General features: G+C 37.6%; 1 protein-coding gene across 1 annotated transcript; it reads left to right on the top strand.

Moving 5' to 3' along the window:
- Positions 1-6263: 6263 nt before the first annotated feature.
- On the top strand, positions 6264-14121 carry cmc1 (C-x(9)-C motif containing 1). The gene is made up of 4 exons (XM_044117970.1): positions 6264-6416; positions 6798-6890; positions 13184-13274; positions 13473-14121. The coding sequence occupies exons 1-4, from the start codon at positions 6398-6400 to the stop codon at positions 13591-13593; spliced, it is 324 nt and encodes a 107-aa protein (XP_043973905.1). The 5' UTR covers positions 6264-6397; the 3' UTR covers positions 13594-14121.
- The last annotated feature ends 1186 nt before the right edge of the window (positions 14122-15307 follow it).

The following is a 15307-nucleotide window of genomic DNA, read 5'->3' on the forward strand; positions in this document are numbered from 1 at the left end:
CCGGAGAGGATCGTATTCCAGCAAAAAGGGAGGAGAGATGGAGAAAGAACTTGATCAAAAGACAAGATGTTCTTTTTGGTGTTGTTTAGCGTTAGCGGATTCTATACCAAACACCTATTCAAATGGTCCGCTCTTCTTTTTTTTTTCTTTTTTTTTTGCTCTTCTTCTCCTTCCCATCTTCATCTCTCTCCTCTTCATCTTTTTCACCGAGATGGCCTCGTGTAATGAGTGGAAACTTTGGTCATTGTGCCGTGGTCAAAGGTGTTCTGCCTTAATGAGTGGAAAAAAACACAAGAAGGCCAGTCCCCTCTCCCTTCATTGCTTTGGCGCAGGAAAGCCGCAGGATGCCTCCTGAAGAAGGCCTCCTCCATCCTCTGCCATCTCGTCCCTTGTTAAAGGGGGCACCAAGCGAAAGCAGAGGGGAAAAGTAATTTTCTACTCCTGACTGTCCATTCTTTTGGCGGGTTCCTTCTACTTTTTGCTGTGTACTTTCATAAAGCTTATAATTATCTTGGCGAGAGCCCCTCATGTGAGAACGAATAGGGTCTTTGTACCCTCCTCTCTTCAGTTTTTCTTTTCCTTTTTTCTGCAAAAAAAGGAAGTCATATTAACATCGGGTCTGCCTTTTACAAATGCGACGAGAAAGCCAGATGAGACTCTCCTTAAAAAAAAAAAAAAAAAAAAACTTTTAGCAACTTAATTTTAAAAAACTATTATTTGAATGACCATTACAGAGCACTGGAACCTGATGCATCTACACAGAGCTTTCAGATCCATTTAGTATACTTACTATTCAACTGAGCAAAAGAAAGAAAAAAAGAAAAAAAGGCAGGAAAATATCTATTAATGGTTCTTATTATGCCACATTGGTTCACAAACATGTAATATATTACAAAAAAAAGATAAGAAAATTAGAAAACTTTTCAAAACAAGTCCATCTTTTTGGACAGCAATCATCTATTTAAACCTTTCTTTATGTATCTGCCGCTCCCCCTGATGCCTCTGACCTCCATCCCTAACTCTTCTGGTTGATTACTCTTAATGTAATTTTAATTAAAAACTGTGGTGTCAAAGGGTTTAGCCTGCCTGAGAAGCGAGTGCAGATTGTGGCACAGTGGCAGACCCCTTCACTTGCATGAGTAAAAATGCATCCTGACATATTCTGGGTAATGCCAACAAAAGAAGGGCCAGAGGGAGTCAAAAATTCTACATGAGCCATTTTCATGTAATGCTCTAATTTTATACATGGACAATAGAAGATCATAAAAAAAAATTTTCCTGGAATTTTAAAAAGGAGAATAAATGAGTTGAATGTTGTTTCTGTCACTGAGCAGGTGAAAGTGGCATCGGACGATAAAGCGATAATGAAGACTGGTTGTTTGTTGAGGAATGCTCTTAAGCCTTTGTGAAGACAGAAGTTGCCCAGGCTGCTAAATTAAATAAACACAGCTAGAAATGTGCCAATAAGAATCTTGTGACTAATTTATGATCTCATGTTTTAGTTTAGTTGACATATTTAAAATTTTAAATTTTAAAAACCAGATGGTACTAATAGATAAGAACAGCAATTCAAATTTAGCCTTGCAGACTTATAATTTATATAAAGAACAGACACTAGATGCTATATCATTCAAATGCTACTGTACTAGTATGTGTAACATACGTACTATCATTAGCATCATTTGTAACAGCATACATCATGTTATAGTGACAATTGGTTTTAATTGGAGAAGCAAACTGGGATTTTCAAATGCAGAGTTGTATTTAAGTGTGCCATAATATTTTAACTACCTAAAAGTAACAGCTGTCAAACACTAAATTTACAGTAAACAAGGTAAGATGTTTAATATTTTTTATTTCCTCAACAGAGGCAACAGGAAACAACAGGAAGTGATTAACTACCGGTAATTGTTTATGTACAAACTATAAAAACAATGTAGAAATCATTTTTCCATGTGAAATAAGATTTAGTTTGTATTATTCAATGTATTTTAAATATGCAAATATATTTTTGTAATGCTACCTTGGCACTCTAGGGGACCTCTGGTGGTATGGATGGGGGTCTTAAGCTGCTGCTTAACTTGCATATGCCTTAGGCCAACTCTGCACTACATGTTTGACAGACAATCCCACCCCGATCAAGCCTCTTTTTTAGCTGACCCCGACCAATCAAAGTCCAGGAAATCATGTAGATTTTTGGACAGGATAAGACTCCCTAAAAGTCTGTCTGGTGCTTGTTTGCCATCCTTAGAAAGCAATAAAACCTGTCACTTCTTCAGTTGTTAATACTATGATTTTACTGACACTGGAAATACTCACCTCAGCCAAATGTCACAGAGGTGACTTGCAGAAGGTGACCCACAGCAAGACTCAACAGCGGTGGTCTACTTGTGGGTTTGTAATCCCCTCACCCAAGCCTTTGGATGATCAGTTCTCCAACGACCCTGAAGAGGCTCCCCGGGGTTCAGCCTTAAACACTCACTAAAATCTCTTCTCTACACTCCATCTACCGGCTGAGCAAAGTCTCTGAAGACGCAGGAGTGGGGAAAGTAAGCAGCCAAGAAAATCAGAATATACTCAAGAAGAACACACAGCTTGTAAAAAAAAAAAAAAAAAAAAAAAAAATCTCTACTTAATAAAAGAAATCCATTTTCTCCCTTTTGCTACACATGCCTTTGAATAACTGTAATTATTCAGTACTCTCCTGTGCTGTAAAAAAAAAAAAAGTATAAATAACATGCAGAATTTGGATTTTTCTAGAAAAAATTGTGTGTTTGGTTTTTCCCATTCTGTGACTGGTAGCTTGCTCTGTGGCCATCAGTGGACAGTTGGAGGAGCTGGTGGTTGGCCCAGAGCAGTGAGGCATGCAGTAAAAGGGTTTAACTTTGCTAACCTCCTTCTGCCAGGTTCAGGGGAACCTGCTGTTGGGGCAGTATTTGGATCAATGTTGAGAGTCGGTGCCCTCACCATCTCAGCCAGAATGCTACCTGGGGTAGAGATCTCATTGCACTGTGGAGCCAACTGGACTTGGTCAGTGTTTAGTTCCCATCTTGACCTACATATTCTTAAAATCTCCAACATATGCCACAGTGACTGCCCTTGCAATAGCAATATTTTAAAGGCAACCCATGGAAGAATTATATTTTCTATGACAAAGGAGGAATGTGATCAGATTGTCACCAGAATGGACTGTGGGTCAGTTCTCCCTTTGAGCGATTTTGTACAGAACCTCCTCCCCCAAAACTTCATAGATTGTTGTACTTTGATCAAACCTAACATAACTTTGAGTGACTTTCTGTTGGTAAGTAGTACTTATTGGAGTGATACCATTTAATTTCCTTGCAACCAATAATCAAAAACTATCTTAAATAATCTGGTGTCACAGATGATTTGATACCTCCATATAACAGGTGTATACTGAAGTAGTGTCCGTCACTCTATGCACATTAAGCCGTTCAGTGAAAAAGCAGTAGGTTTGCTTCTTTTACAGTAAAATCCTATGCGCTGTACATTTGTGATTTCAAGCAGATAAAACACACCTAGACTGATGTTTTAACTTCTAAAACACATGGAAACACACAGTTCTAAGATATGCTGAATTAAAAGTTTTTATCTTAGTGGTTTAAGTAAAAAATGGAGGAAAGAATAGCTGGTTCATGGAGACAAAACTCTGCACCGTCAAAGCATTGGATCTTGTTCCAAGATCAAAAGTACACTGTGCCCGTATGCAGGTCCTTTGAAACAAACATCCTCTTCACAAGAGGTTGTTGTAGACCTTTTGTCTTTTAAAATTTCGCAACACTATACATTGAGATTTCCAGATGTGTGTAGAACACTTGTATTTTTTGTTTTGTTTGCAATTCATCAGGATAAAAAACACAACCCCAACTAATTGATATAAATTATTTTGTGGGTACTAGAATATTGTTTTAATCATGTTTGGTTCAGTGGTTGTGCAGTCATTCATGTGAGCTCCATTTGGTGGCCCTGTTGTGAAATTTTGGCAAGTACTGCATTTTTTGGAGAGGTCTGTTGGTATTAAAACCTGCAGATGGCTGCCTGTTGTCAGCAGAATAGTGTGCTTTCTGGATTGAGGGAGACTGGTGCTCATATGTCTGTGTGTTTTTGTGTCCTGTAAAAAACATAAATGTTTGAAGGGCATACAAGTGATGGCTTGTGGTTTCTCTTCGTTGTCTTTGATTTTTCTCTGTAGAAAGCTTTGTTTTTGACCTTTCTGCCACTTGAATTGCAGAAAGAAGAACTGTCCTTGTCTACAGAGGAGAACGCCTGTTTCAGCACTACATGGTAGCAATTCGTGAGAACTTTATGCAGACGAGTAATAGCTTCGCTACATTGCCTCTGCTAGTGTGTGTGTGTGGGTGAGTGTGATTTGCCAAGGCGCACATAGTAACTGTGTGGTTTGGATGCAGAGTTTACACCTGTTTCTCAATGTTGTCTGCAATCTACAAGACTAATGTGTGAAGACCGTTTTTTGTTGCAAGGTGTGTGTCTTTGTCTGTAACTGTGTACCTGTCTCTTTGGTGAAACAGGTGGATCCTTCTTGCATGGGATCCAGACAGCATGTCCGCCACACAGCTGACTGTGGTCAGGCTTACCATGCTCATTGTGCAGTCTGTGGTTCAAGCTCCGACACCTTGTGGGTGGAAGGTAACGTACTGCGTTTACAAGAATACCTGAACACTGATTTTTTTTGTGCACCTTTGGTTTCTGATTTTTTTTTTGTCACAATATGGATTCTCATGTTTATCAATAAATGGTTAAATCGTCTGAAGGTTTTCAGAGCCTATGCAGCTGGTGTAGGATTTGTGTGTACCTGACAGGAGAGGGAGGGCAAAATGTTCAGTGGTGTGTGCTTTTTGTTCAAATTGAAGATCTTTAAAACACAAAGTTCAGTTTTTCTCAATTTGACTAATATGTATACTTTTCCCCAGGTGCCCTGTCCTGTCATAGTATTTCAGGTATGTAGAGAAGTTAGTTGTTTGCATGCGGTAGGGCATTTTGCTCTACAAATAAGTTATCTTTTGACAGAACCCTAGTTGCATTAATGATTTTATATTAAATGAAGACCAGATTAGCACTTATTTTTATCATTACCTTACATTGCCTTTTAAATTTTGAATGCATTTAGAAAATTCTTCAGAGTATTCAGCAGCGCCCTGCTGAATTTTATCTCAGATAAATGCCATTACATGAAATAAGTGTACTGTCACTACTGCAGATTGGCACTTCTACTTGCTGAACAAGTTTGGTCACACAAGCATTCAATCTGATGTCACTCAACATGTCCTATGATAATAATCCAGTTTCCCTGTGTTATTTAGGATTTCCAGATGCAGTTCAAAGCCTGTCATTGTTAGATTAATTGGTCATATGCTCTTAGACTTAACTTATATTTTTCAAAAACTGTGAACTGTTACACGTTTAGCAGATAGAACAACATTTTTGCTCAGTTTGAATCACACATAAACCTGTAAGTATTTTACTTCCCAGACAGCCAAGACTTGACTCAGCAAGCCTTATAGAACTAAGACAACCAAACCCAATTACCTATATCACATAATCACTGAATTAAGAAAACATTTGAATCCATTAGAATATAATGGTTTTCTTAAAACATGCACAGTTCAGTGTTTTCTGCATAGAAATGATAATGCACAAGACAGCAAATTTAAGAGTATTTACAGTAACTGCTAAAATATCTTTAAGAGTTGAATTAACATCTGCTAAATTATCTTTCTCTATCAGTAAAGTGCAGGAGTGTGTACTTATTTTACATTACTCCTTTGGCATATTATATTGTGGCCATTAAGGGGTGAAAGACAGCTAAAAGGTAAACTCATCAAATAAATGACTTGTTTTAATTAAAACATATACAGAACAGAATATATACAAATTGGACACAAATATCCCCCTTGTATGTTTTTATTTATTTCAATTGCAGCAGCTTTAGCTAACTTGTTTGAACCAAGAGAAATAAATTAAAAATGAACTACCTGATTAAACAATTTTTCAGGTAATTTCTAAAACTGATTTAAGATTATTTTGTTTATATAAATTGTAGTCTTGGTAGTTTAGTTAACTAACTAAAATAATAAAAAACGGAAATTTACCGACTGATAAAACAAATAGCTTGTTTCATATTTTTTTGTTGCAGTTGGTGTTATTTCTGTACTTATTAATCTATTAATTAATTTATTGATTCTTCTACTACATTTTTTGCGCTCTCAGTGAACCTTCGGTTAAGCGGCCTATCCCCCGGGTGTTTCTGGGATTTGTAGTTCAGAGACCACAAAATGGCGTCAGCGGAAGTCTTGGAGCATACACGAGCTAGGTCACATTGGTGCCGTTTTGTAATGTTTTGAGCAGCTCTGCTACGATGGAGGCAACAAACACAGGTGATATTTTGCGTTCCTGAATTGTGTTCCTTGCTTTAGTAGCATTTCGGTAATTATAGTTAAGTACTGACGGTCGGTGTCCCTTTCAAGAAATGATACGTAAAAGTTGTGGCTACGTTAGCATAACAATGTGTGTGTAAGAGTGGTATGATGACCGATTACTCATGACGTACTATTGCCCATGACATTACATTGTCTTTTACGTTATTTTAGTAGATTTATCTTGAATTTAGTTCGATCCTCACCGATTTCTACAGCGAGAACAGGGCTGTAGTTTGTAATGAACTGAACAGAAACACACATACAAACGCTGACCATTGTTTTTTTGTTTGTTTATTTGTGACTTTCTGTGCTTCTGTTTGTTTTTAACTGCATCACCAGAGGAAGTCCCTCTAAGGCACGTGGAGAAGGATGTTCTGATCCCCAAGATGATGAGGGAGAAAGCCAAGGAGCGCTGTGCAGAAAGAGTTGAAGGTCAGAAAGAGAGAAAACTCATCTTTATGCACTAAAACCAAACCAAAAGTTATTTTCAGAAAACAGTCCGAAACACAGCTGTATTCATTGCACCTGAAAAATGTATCCTATCAAGTACTTTTAAACCAGGAGGCGATCATAGCTCTTATAACCTTCAAAACAAGTCAGGAAGTAAGAACCATCATTGCTCTTTGATCTATGTTAGTGGTTCTTAACCTTTTCTGAGGTACCAAACCCACCAGTTTCATATGCGCATTCACTGAACCCTTCTTTAGTGATAAATAAAATATGACTTTTTTTCCAAATTCAAGACATAGTTATATGTTATATGCACAAAATGAGCCGTGCATGATCATCACCTTGCTTGAAGAACAAAACCAACACAGTGCATGAACTCTCAACAAACCACGGTATTACTTTATTCTCGCCCCCCAAAAATATTTTGGCCCCGTAAAAGATTTTCAGCCCCCAAAAATGTTTTTTTTTTTTTTTTTCACTATTTTACTATTTAACCACACGACGTACAACTACGACAGTCGTTGACTACTGCACGCACTAAATTCCCTGCAGCACCGATAGGCTGAGCAATGGAACAAATCAAATCAAATTTTATTTGTATAGCACATTTCAGCAGCAAGGCATTTCAAAGTGCTTTACATCAAATCAAACACAAAACGTGATTCCCTGCAGCAAGTGATGGCAAAGCGGGGCGTGTCATCACAACTTTTAACAAGTGTGTCTTCACCTCCGCGTCAGAGGCTCTGCCGAACCTGAGACCGACTCAGGTTAAGAACCACTGATCTATGTATAGTTTGACCTAAAAATATTCATACACCTCACAGATTTAGGTCTAGATTTATTTTCTTTCATCCAAGATGTTTGTTTCTGATTTGAAAACATACCAAAATCCTCCTAAACATAGGATGTTCTGCAAAAGGTTGTATTTTGCAAGTGAATTTTTTTTTATGATTGACCTTTTCTTAACAAAGAAAGACATGTTGGGTGTGATTTATATCCGTCTTAGTAATAAGTGGAAAAGTCTTAAGTGACAATTGAAAACTATTTATAATTACTGATCAGCTTTTTGCATGACTCCACTGGGATTTTTGGAACTTAAGAATTGGTCATGAATTGGTCACCTCATGGTCATTGAGGTCTCAAGACATTCCAATCAGCTCAATCTTTACTTTCTAGCATGAAGTCACTATTGGAATAAAGTCTGTATTTCTAACTGGACCACTGCCAAATGTTAATATTATTCCCATTGGAATAAATATGAAAATATTACAAACATGTTCCATAAGGATAAATAATTGTGAGCTTAGCTGTATTTATGGTCAGTTTTAACCATGGATTATGTAAATTTACTGGATGACCAATGATGAGTAGGTAAATAATTTACATCTGTTTTGTAATTGACATGAACAAGAGCTTTAGATCTTGAAATAAAGGCTATTGGCCAAATCAGACCAGATGCGACAAAATCAGTGAAATGTTTCTGTATCATGTTTCATAAACCTTAGGCCAGTTTTAGTGTAGTGTTGTTGTTTTTTTTTTCATTATTTGTAGGAGAATTTGTCTCTAGGAACTCCTACTGTGATATTAAAACATTTGGATTAAGAATGATCTGTAGAAAAGCTGAAGAGGTGTTTTGCTTTAGTTATTTTGGTTTGTTCGTGGTTCAACTGAAAGATCAGAACCACAATCAGTGGAAATATGCTGTAATACAAAATCTTAAAAGTGTCTTATGTTTAAAATACATTATTTTCAAAATTAACGTGATTATTTCTCTCAGTGATTTCTTACGATGCTTAAGAACTAGGAGAAACTGATTTGCAAAAGGTAGGTATAATTTTAGCAACAGATTTATTGACGAGGACAATTAAAAAAATTTGAAAGGATGAAATTGTTGTGCAAACTGGTGAAAGATCAGATAGACTTACAGCTGCTATTAGTACGCTAATAACACGGTAAATGTCTTCTGGTTTTACTGACCACTCAGTGCTCTTTTACATTATAAACTAAATGCATACATGTGCTTAGACATACGTTTTTGTGTTTAAGGGGAATGTGTTGAATGTCTTATTCAAGAGAGCTAACATGTAAAAAGAAGTAAATTGGGCTACTAGATGTTCATATGGTTTTGACATTTCTGAAAAAAATAAAAACAGACTTTACTTGCATTAGTCCTTTGGGTTCACCTTCCAAAATGGTGTCACTGCAGTTTGCTGGAGTTCACATAGAACTGCTGTAACTGAGTTTGGGTTGCTGGTCGTTCTTCATGGGACTGAGATTAGGGCTTTGTGATCGCCACTCAAAAACACTGGCTTTGTTGTCACTGTTTTTGAGGCATTCTTAGCATCATTGTCCAATTGGAAGACATGTTTGTGGCCAAACTTATGGCTAAACACTTGAATTAATGTTTTAACTTCATCAGACCAATGACCTGTGTGCAACATTTGCCAGCTTTTTGGTGAGTTTGGAGTATTTTCTATTACTTTTTCTGTAATGACTTCTTTCTTGTTGAATGGCCTTTCAGGCCACATTGGTGCAGGCCTTGTTTTACTTTGAGTAATGACACCATCAGCTCTCATCAGCTTTGTGTAGCGTCATCAAATTGCCTTCTGTTTTTTCTTTGTTGTTTTTTTATTGTCTGGGGTTGATCCACACAAAATATGTTAAATCTCAAGATTAAGCTACCTTTTGCATGCTTGATTTAATCAATTCCTTGTTCGTGAAAAAATAATTGTAATCTCCTGTCCTTCCCTAATCTTTTTTTAATGTGTTTTTTTTTTTTCCTCTTTGTCGAACTTTTGACCCTTTTTTTCTTTCTTTCCTGGCGTTGTCTGCACCTGCATCCCAAGTCACCTTCAGCTCCGTCACTTGAGAGCCTATCCCAGTCGACTCGACAGCTGTTGAAACTGCGTCTGCATAAAAAGCACCGCGGTCGCAGCCTTGCTCTCGTGTGCCCTCTTGACTGCAGCGACGCATCAGCCCGATACCTAGTTGTTGTGGTTTGCAGAAATCCGACGACAGCCTGCATGAGCCGGCGTGGTGCTGCTCTCAGAGGGAGTCCGTGCACATGCACAGGCGGAGGTGATGGGACAGTCAGTGGGCTGCGTGTGTAGTGGAAACCCCCATTACGTTACAGGCTTCTCTTCTCACTCATTCTTCACACCTTCATCCCCCGCCCTCTCGTGCTCTTGTTTTTGGGTGTTTTTTTTTTTGTTTTTTTTTATGTCTTGTTTTCTCTGAGCCTCTGAATGCGTCTGTTTGTGATATACAAAAAAAGGTGAAAAACACAAGCAACAAGTATGTTTTCCTGTGTTATCTTTCTCTGCGTGTACGCCTCTGCAGCTTGCACTTCAGACGAGTCCCACTGACCTGTACAGATTCTTCTCAGTCTAACGTGACATGATGTCGATGATTCATGTCTGTTCTCTCTTCATGCCAAAAAGCATCCAAAGTACACAATAATAGCTTCTTTCAAGATTAGCGTAACAATTATGATGTTCTCTCTAAACGGAATAAATCTTGCTTGCATATCTCATCTCAGATCTTAAACTTTGATTTTAAAAAAGTCGGTAAGAATAATCAGCTTTCCTTTTTGAAATTAAAACCCCCAATTTGTAGCCCCCTTTACAAATATTGGCAGTCCAGGTGAAGAAAACCTTGAAATCTCGAAATATTCAGAAAAATACTTAAAATTAATCTTTCGTCGACTGTCAGTTTTTACGCTAGCATTTCTAGAAAAAATACACCTCTTGCTTGCGTTGTTTTATTCAGCAAGGGAGTAAAAAAAGGTTGATAATGGGTGATGCTGTGGGCCTGTTTCTCTTCCAGATTTATTGGTAATCTTGTTAGTGTCTGTGTCATCACGCTCTCTTTGAATCCCTCTGACAGTAAACTGAAAACAGATCATCATGGGGCTTTTCAAAGAGCTCAGGATGCCACGCTCTCTAACAAAAGTCCCAGAGCCTTTGAGGGAAAAAAATCTGTCCTCAGCATCACACATCCTCTACCTTGCTTCCTTACTAAATTAATGCACACAAATCAAAGTTAAACCTTATTTTCAGGCTTAGTTCACACAACACATTTAAAACTTTTTTTTTCTTTAGTTTAAAAATGCCATTTGATTCCTCTTCACACTAACTGCCGCACTTGTATTATTTTTGTCTACACAAATGTCAACCCCAGCTGCCCAAAGTACATTTGTTCAGATCAGCTTCCTCTGACAATAAACTGTCCACACAGCTGTGGAGATGGTAGAGCTGCTGCGGTGTGGTCAGAGAGGCAACCCTCTGCAGTCTCCATCAGTCCCATGGGACAGGGATGAGGCGCCGCTTGATCTTGATTAGATTAGTCGCGCTCTTCTGCTTCTCTAAATTGGTTTTTCAGTTGTTGTTTTTTTTTTTTGTTTTTTTACATTTGCATCCTAATGACAACGTCTGATAACCATACTGATGTCAGCGATAAGATGTGAGGGCGGCCCTTTCAATTAAACCTCTGAGAGAGAACTTGCTAACAAGGTGAAGACTCGGGTCTTCCACACCTTCTAGTTGGCTCCTGTGTGTAGAGAGGTGGGTGACAGTAGCTGTGGTCATCCCTGAAGGACTCGCTAAAGTGTCATCTAGGGCCGCTTGATTATGGGTGGGAGGGGGTCAGAGTTTCGTGATATTTTGAATCATAATCAGCACCGTAAAACCCCTATTTTGGTCGCAATATTTTTCAGGCGTCCTTTATTCAGTCGCTTGCAGGATGAGCATTCTCTGTCCCGCATCTAAAAAAAATGTGGCGACCAACATGCTAAATATTGTTGCTAGACAAGCCTTGGCTAACTGCAAAGAATATTATCACCATGATATGGAGGTAGCATTGTACGGTCCTATTTAAGTCTACAAGCCTGAATGAGTGAGTTTGGTGTAGCCTTAATCTGAAAATACATTTTAGGAATGAATGAGAATGGACACAGTGAGCCAGGGCATCGTGTCCAACATCAGTGTCTGACCTCACAAATGCACTACTGGAACAGTGGTTGAAAACTCCTATAAAAACAGTCTTGCAGACAGCTTTCCTGCAGGAGTTGCAGCTCTAGTAAAAATGATGTTCATGAGCACGTAAAGGGGAGTGACTTTTGTGTTCCTGTAACATTTCACCAGGTTAATGGAGTCTACAAAGTGTATTTGCTTTCAATTCAGACTCACCCATTATTTTCACACAGTGCTCAATATTCCATTCTGCTACGGAAACAGTTTTTATCAGTTTTTTATCCCCAGGCGATCAGGCCTCTAAACTTAATGTGATTTAAGTTTTTGTGTAATTCGTAATGGTTGTGACGACTGTTTTTTTAATTTATTATTGATTTATGTGACTTTTTTTCTAAAAGTGGTGTTTAATGGAGCTTATGGAGTATAAATTTCATTGCCCACATGTGTTTTTCTGAGCACATGACAATAAAAAAGTTATCTTTATTTATATTTCTAACACTTTTTGGGAGGAGTTGGCTGGTGTAACATGCTGACCCTAGCTTACTTCTGGTCTGTTTTGATGTGACGAGACAATTTAGCTCATAGCATGTTTTTGTAGGAGTTGCATTTAATTAAGTGTGGAGAAAGGTGTTTCTCCACCATCATACATATTCAGATGTATGATGGTTAAATATTTTGTTCTGTTAAATATTTTAAAGGTAAAACAATCTTTGTTTTTTGTTTTTTATGATCGTTTGTAGTTTAACTTGCACATTTCGGAGTACAGATTAACACAGTTTCCTGTCTTGCTGAAGGTATTGAGGATGTGGTTTAATTTTGTCTAAAAAGACTCAATTACAGATTTTAAGAGTTGCTAAGAGGTGAAATTATATTGACTTCTGTTCTACATCACTACACAACCTAAAGCTGTTTTAGTTGTTAACTTGTACATCATGCAGATCGCATGTAACTTCTAAAAAGTGGCGCTTTTAATCAATGCATCATGAATTCATACATTTTTTATAAAAGAGGCACTAGTTTTCTTTAAAGTCTGAGCTGTCAATTCTGTTTTTATTTTTTTTTAATTTGTGTTCCAAGGAGTGTAACGTGAAAGAGGGAAAAATTTGCTACAGATTCTTGGGTAGATGTTGTTTTGGATCAAATGAGGAAAAATGCTTGGTTATATGATTTTTAATTAAGTAAGAAAAGTGCATCAGTGTGTATGCATTTGGTTGCTTTTGGTGCTTTGGTTGAATAACAAAGTAGTTTCCTCTGGGTCATTGATCAGAGCTGAAATTGACACTTTCCTGTTTTCTTTCCATCCAGCCTTCAACAGCTGCTGCAAAGAGTCCGGCTTCTTTATGGCGTTTAAGTGTCGAGAAGAAAACTCAGCCCTGAAGGAATGCCTGACACAACAGTGAGTATTTTTGCACAACTTTCTACACCTCTCAGCTCTCACACCCCAAGGTGTCATAGCACTGCACGCAAACTCTGCCAGTAGCTCTGATTCGGGCTTTCTGATTTTCTTCTACATACGACCACTGTTCCCCATCCAGTCTCATCGTTCCCAAACTTGTCCAATAGCTGTGACTCTGTACCTTCTGTTCTCCGCCAGCTACCAGGATCCGGCGTTTTTCGAGGAGTGCAAACGACTGTACATTCAAGAAAAACTGGAATTTCAGCAGACGGGGATACCGGCCAAGAACAGGACCCAGAAACTTCCAACCAGCATGTAACACTCAAAATGATAACCACACGTCTTTCTTCAGACTCCAGGAATTCTGGGTGCACTTCGGCCAAGTGTGCTTCTCATACTCACTACAAGACTGCATTGTGTGAAAATCTTTGGCATATTTACCATTTCTTTGGTTTGCAGTAGTGGATTTTATTCAAATGATCTTGTTTAATGTCCAGTCCAACTGTATAACGAGTCATAGGTGAAGTATGAAGAAAAAATGACTACACAGGATCAGTCCTGGGAAATTCCTGGGACTGCAGTATTTTAACCTGGATGTTGCATTTCCAGGTTAAAGTGTTGTATATGTGCTAATTCGACTGGATCAGTTGTATCAATGTCTCTGCTTGTTGTATTTGCTTTGTCATCAGCGCGAGACATTGTGTGTTGCTTTTTGAAGAATCAGAAAAATATTTGAATGTTACAAAGAGAAAAGCTTAAAACAACCACTTGTAATTATGTGACGTTGTACATAATTTGTTTTCAGTATAGGAAAAAATTATCAGAATTAAAAATAAATGAAAATGAACTATGGCTTTTGATAGTGCTTCGAAAAGACACGTTAGCCGATTCGATAAGATTGTAATTTATTTGAGTACTGTAGAAATGTCTGGTACAAAGAAATGGCTTTAAATGAAAAGTGTCTTGCATGCAACACTCATTGTAAAGTCGACATATTCATAGTGTGAAAAGATTCCACACAATTAGATTTTTTTTCCAGCTTTATATACAATCGTTTTCATGAAATATTGTGATTTTAGCAGGTGTTGCATTCTGAACAGCGCACTCCAAGGAATAAAAGTTCAACTGATTGTCTGCCGTTCCTTTAAATCCAACTCCCGTGAAGTGTCAATAAAATTAGATTATAGGTAGAGATATTTTTAAATATGATAAATATATCTAATTTTTATTTTAAATAGACATTTAAACAATGTCTTTTTTGTTTAAAAAATGTTGAGATAATGGTCTTAAACTCTCGATGCCCTGAATGGGCCAGAAGAAAGACAATATCAGAGGAGGATTATTTGGAATTGAATCACGTTTCAATTTCCATTAACAATCTGATTTTTAAAAAAGTTGTAAGGTTTCATAAACTGCATGAATGTAGAAATAAAAGATTGATTGAACATTATTTTTGGTATTGAACAAGGCTTTACTGTGAGTCATTGTTAACCTAAGATAAAGCTAAGCATGACTGATCATTTTGGCTGAATCATCACAAAGTTCATATGAGTGGAATAATTATATTTTAATTACCCGAATCTTCCCACAACTTAACACAACAAACATGAACTTCCCTGGCTGCAGGTTTTGTGTTTTATCAGACACAAGAATATCACCACATGCCACTGCTGTCTAAATTACAATACCTGTAATTTCCCTTTCCAATTCCATCCAGCTCTATACATCACTCTTGTGATATGTCATGGTTTCCTTGCCTAAGGAAAGATTCTAAATTTTCCTGGGATTTTGTCTGACAAGCCAACACAAAGTAGTGAAAAGTGGAAGGTAAATGATGCTTGGTTTCCAAGAGGTTTGTTAGTAAACATTAGTGAACGAACAGCATGATGAAGACCAAGGAACATGGCAGACAGGCAGAGGTGACGTTAATGCAAAAGGTAAAACTTTACATCTTGGCAAGCGCTGTTCAAAAATGGAAAGAGGATGGTAAAATTGCAAACCTACTACCAAATGACTATTTATTGCCCTGGAAT

Source organism: Gambusia affinis, linkage group LG05 (assembly GCF_019740435.1).
Source record: "Gambusia affinis linkage group LG05, SWU_Gaff_1.0, whole genome shotgun sequence".
NCBI classification, from domain to species: Eukaryota; Metazoa; Chordata; class Actinopteri; order Cyprinodontiformes; family Poeciliidae; genus Gambusia; species Gambusia affinis.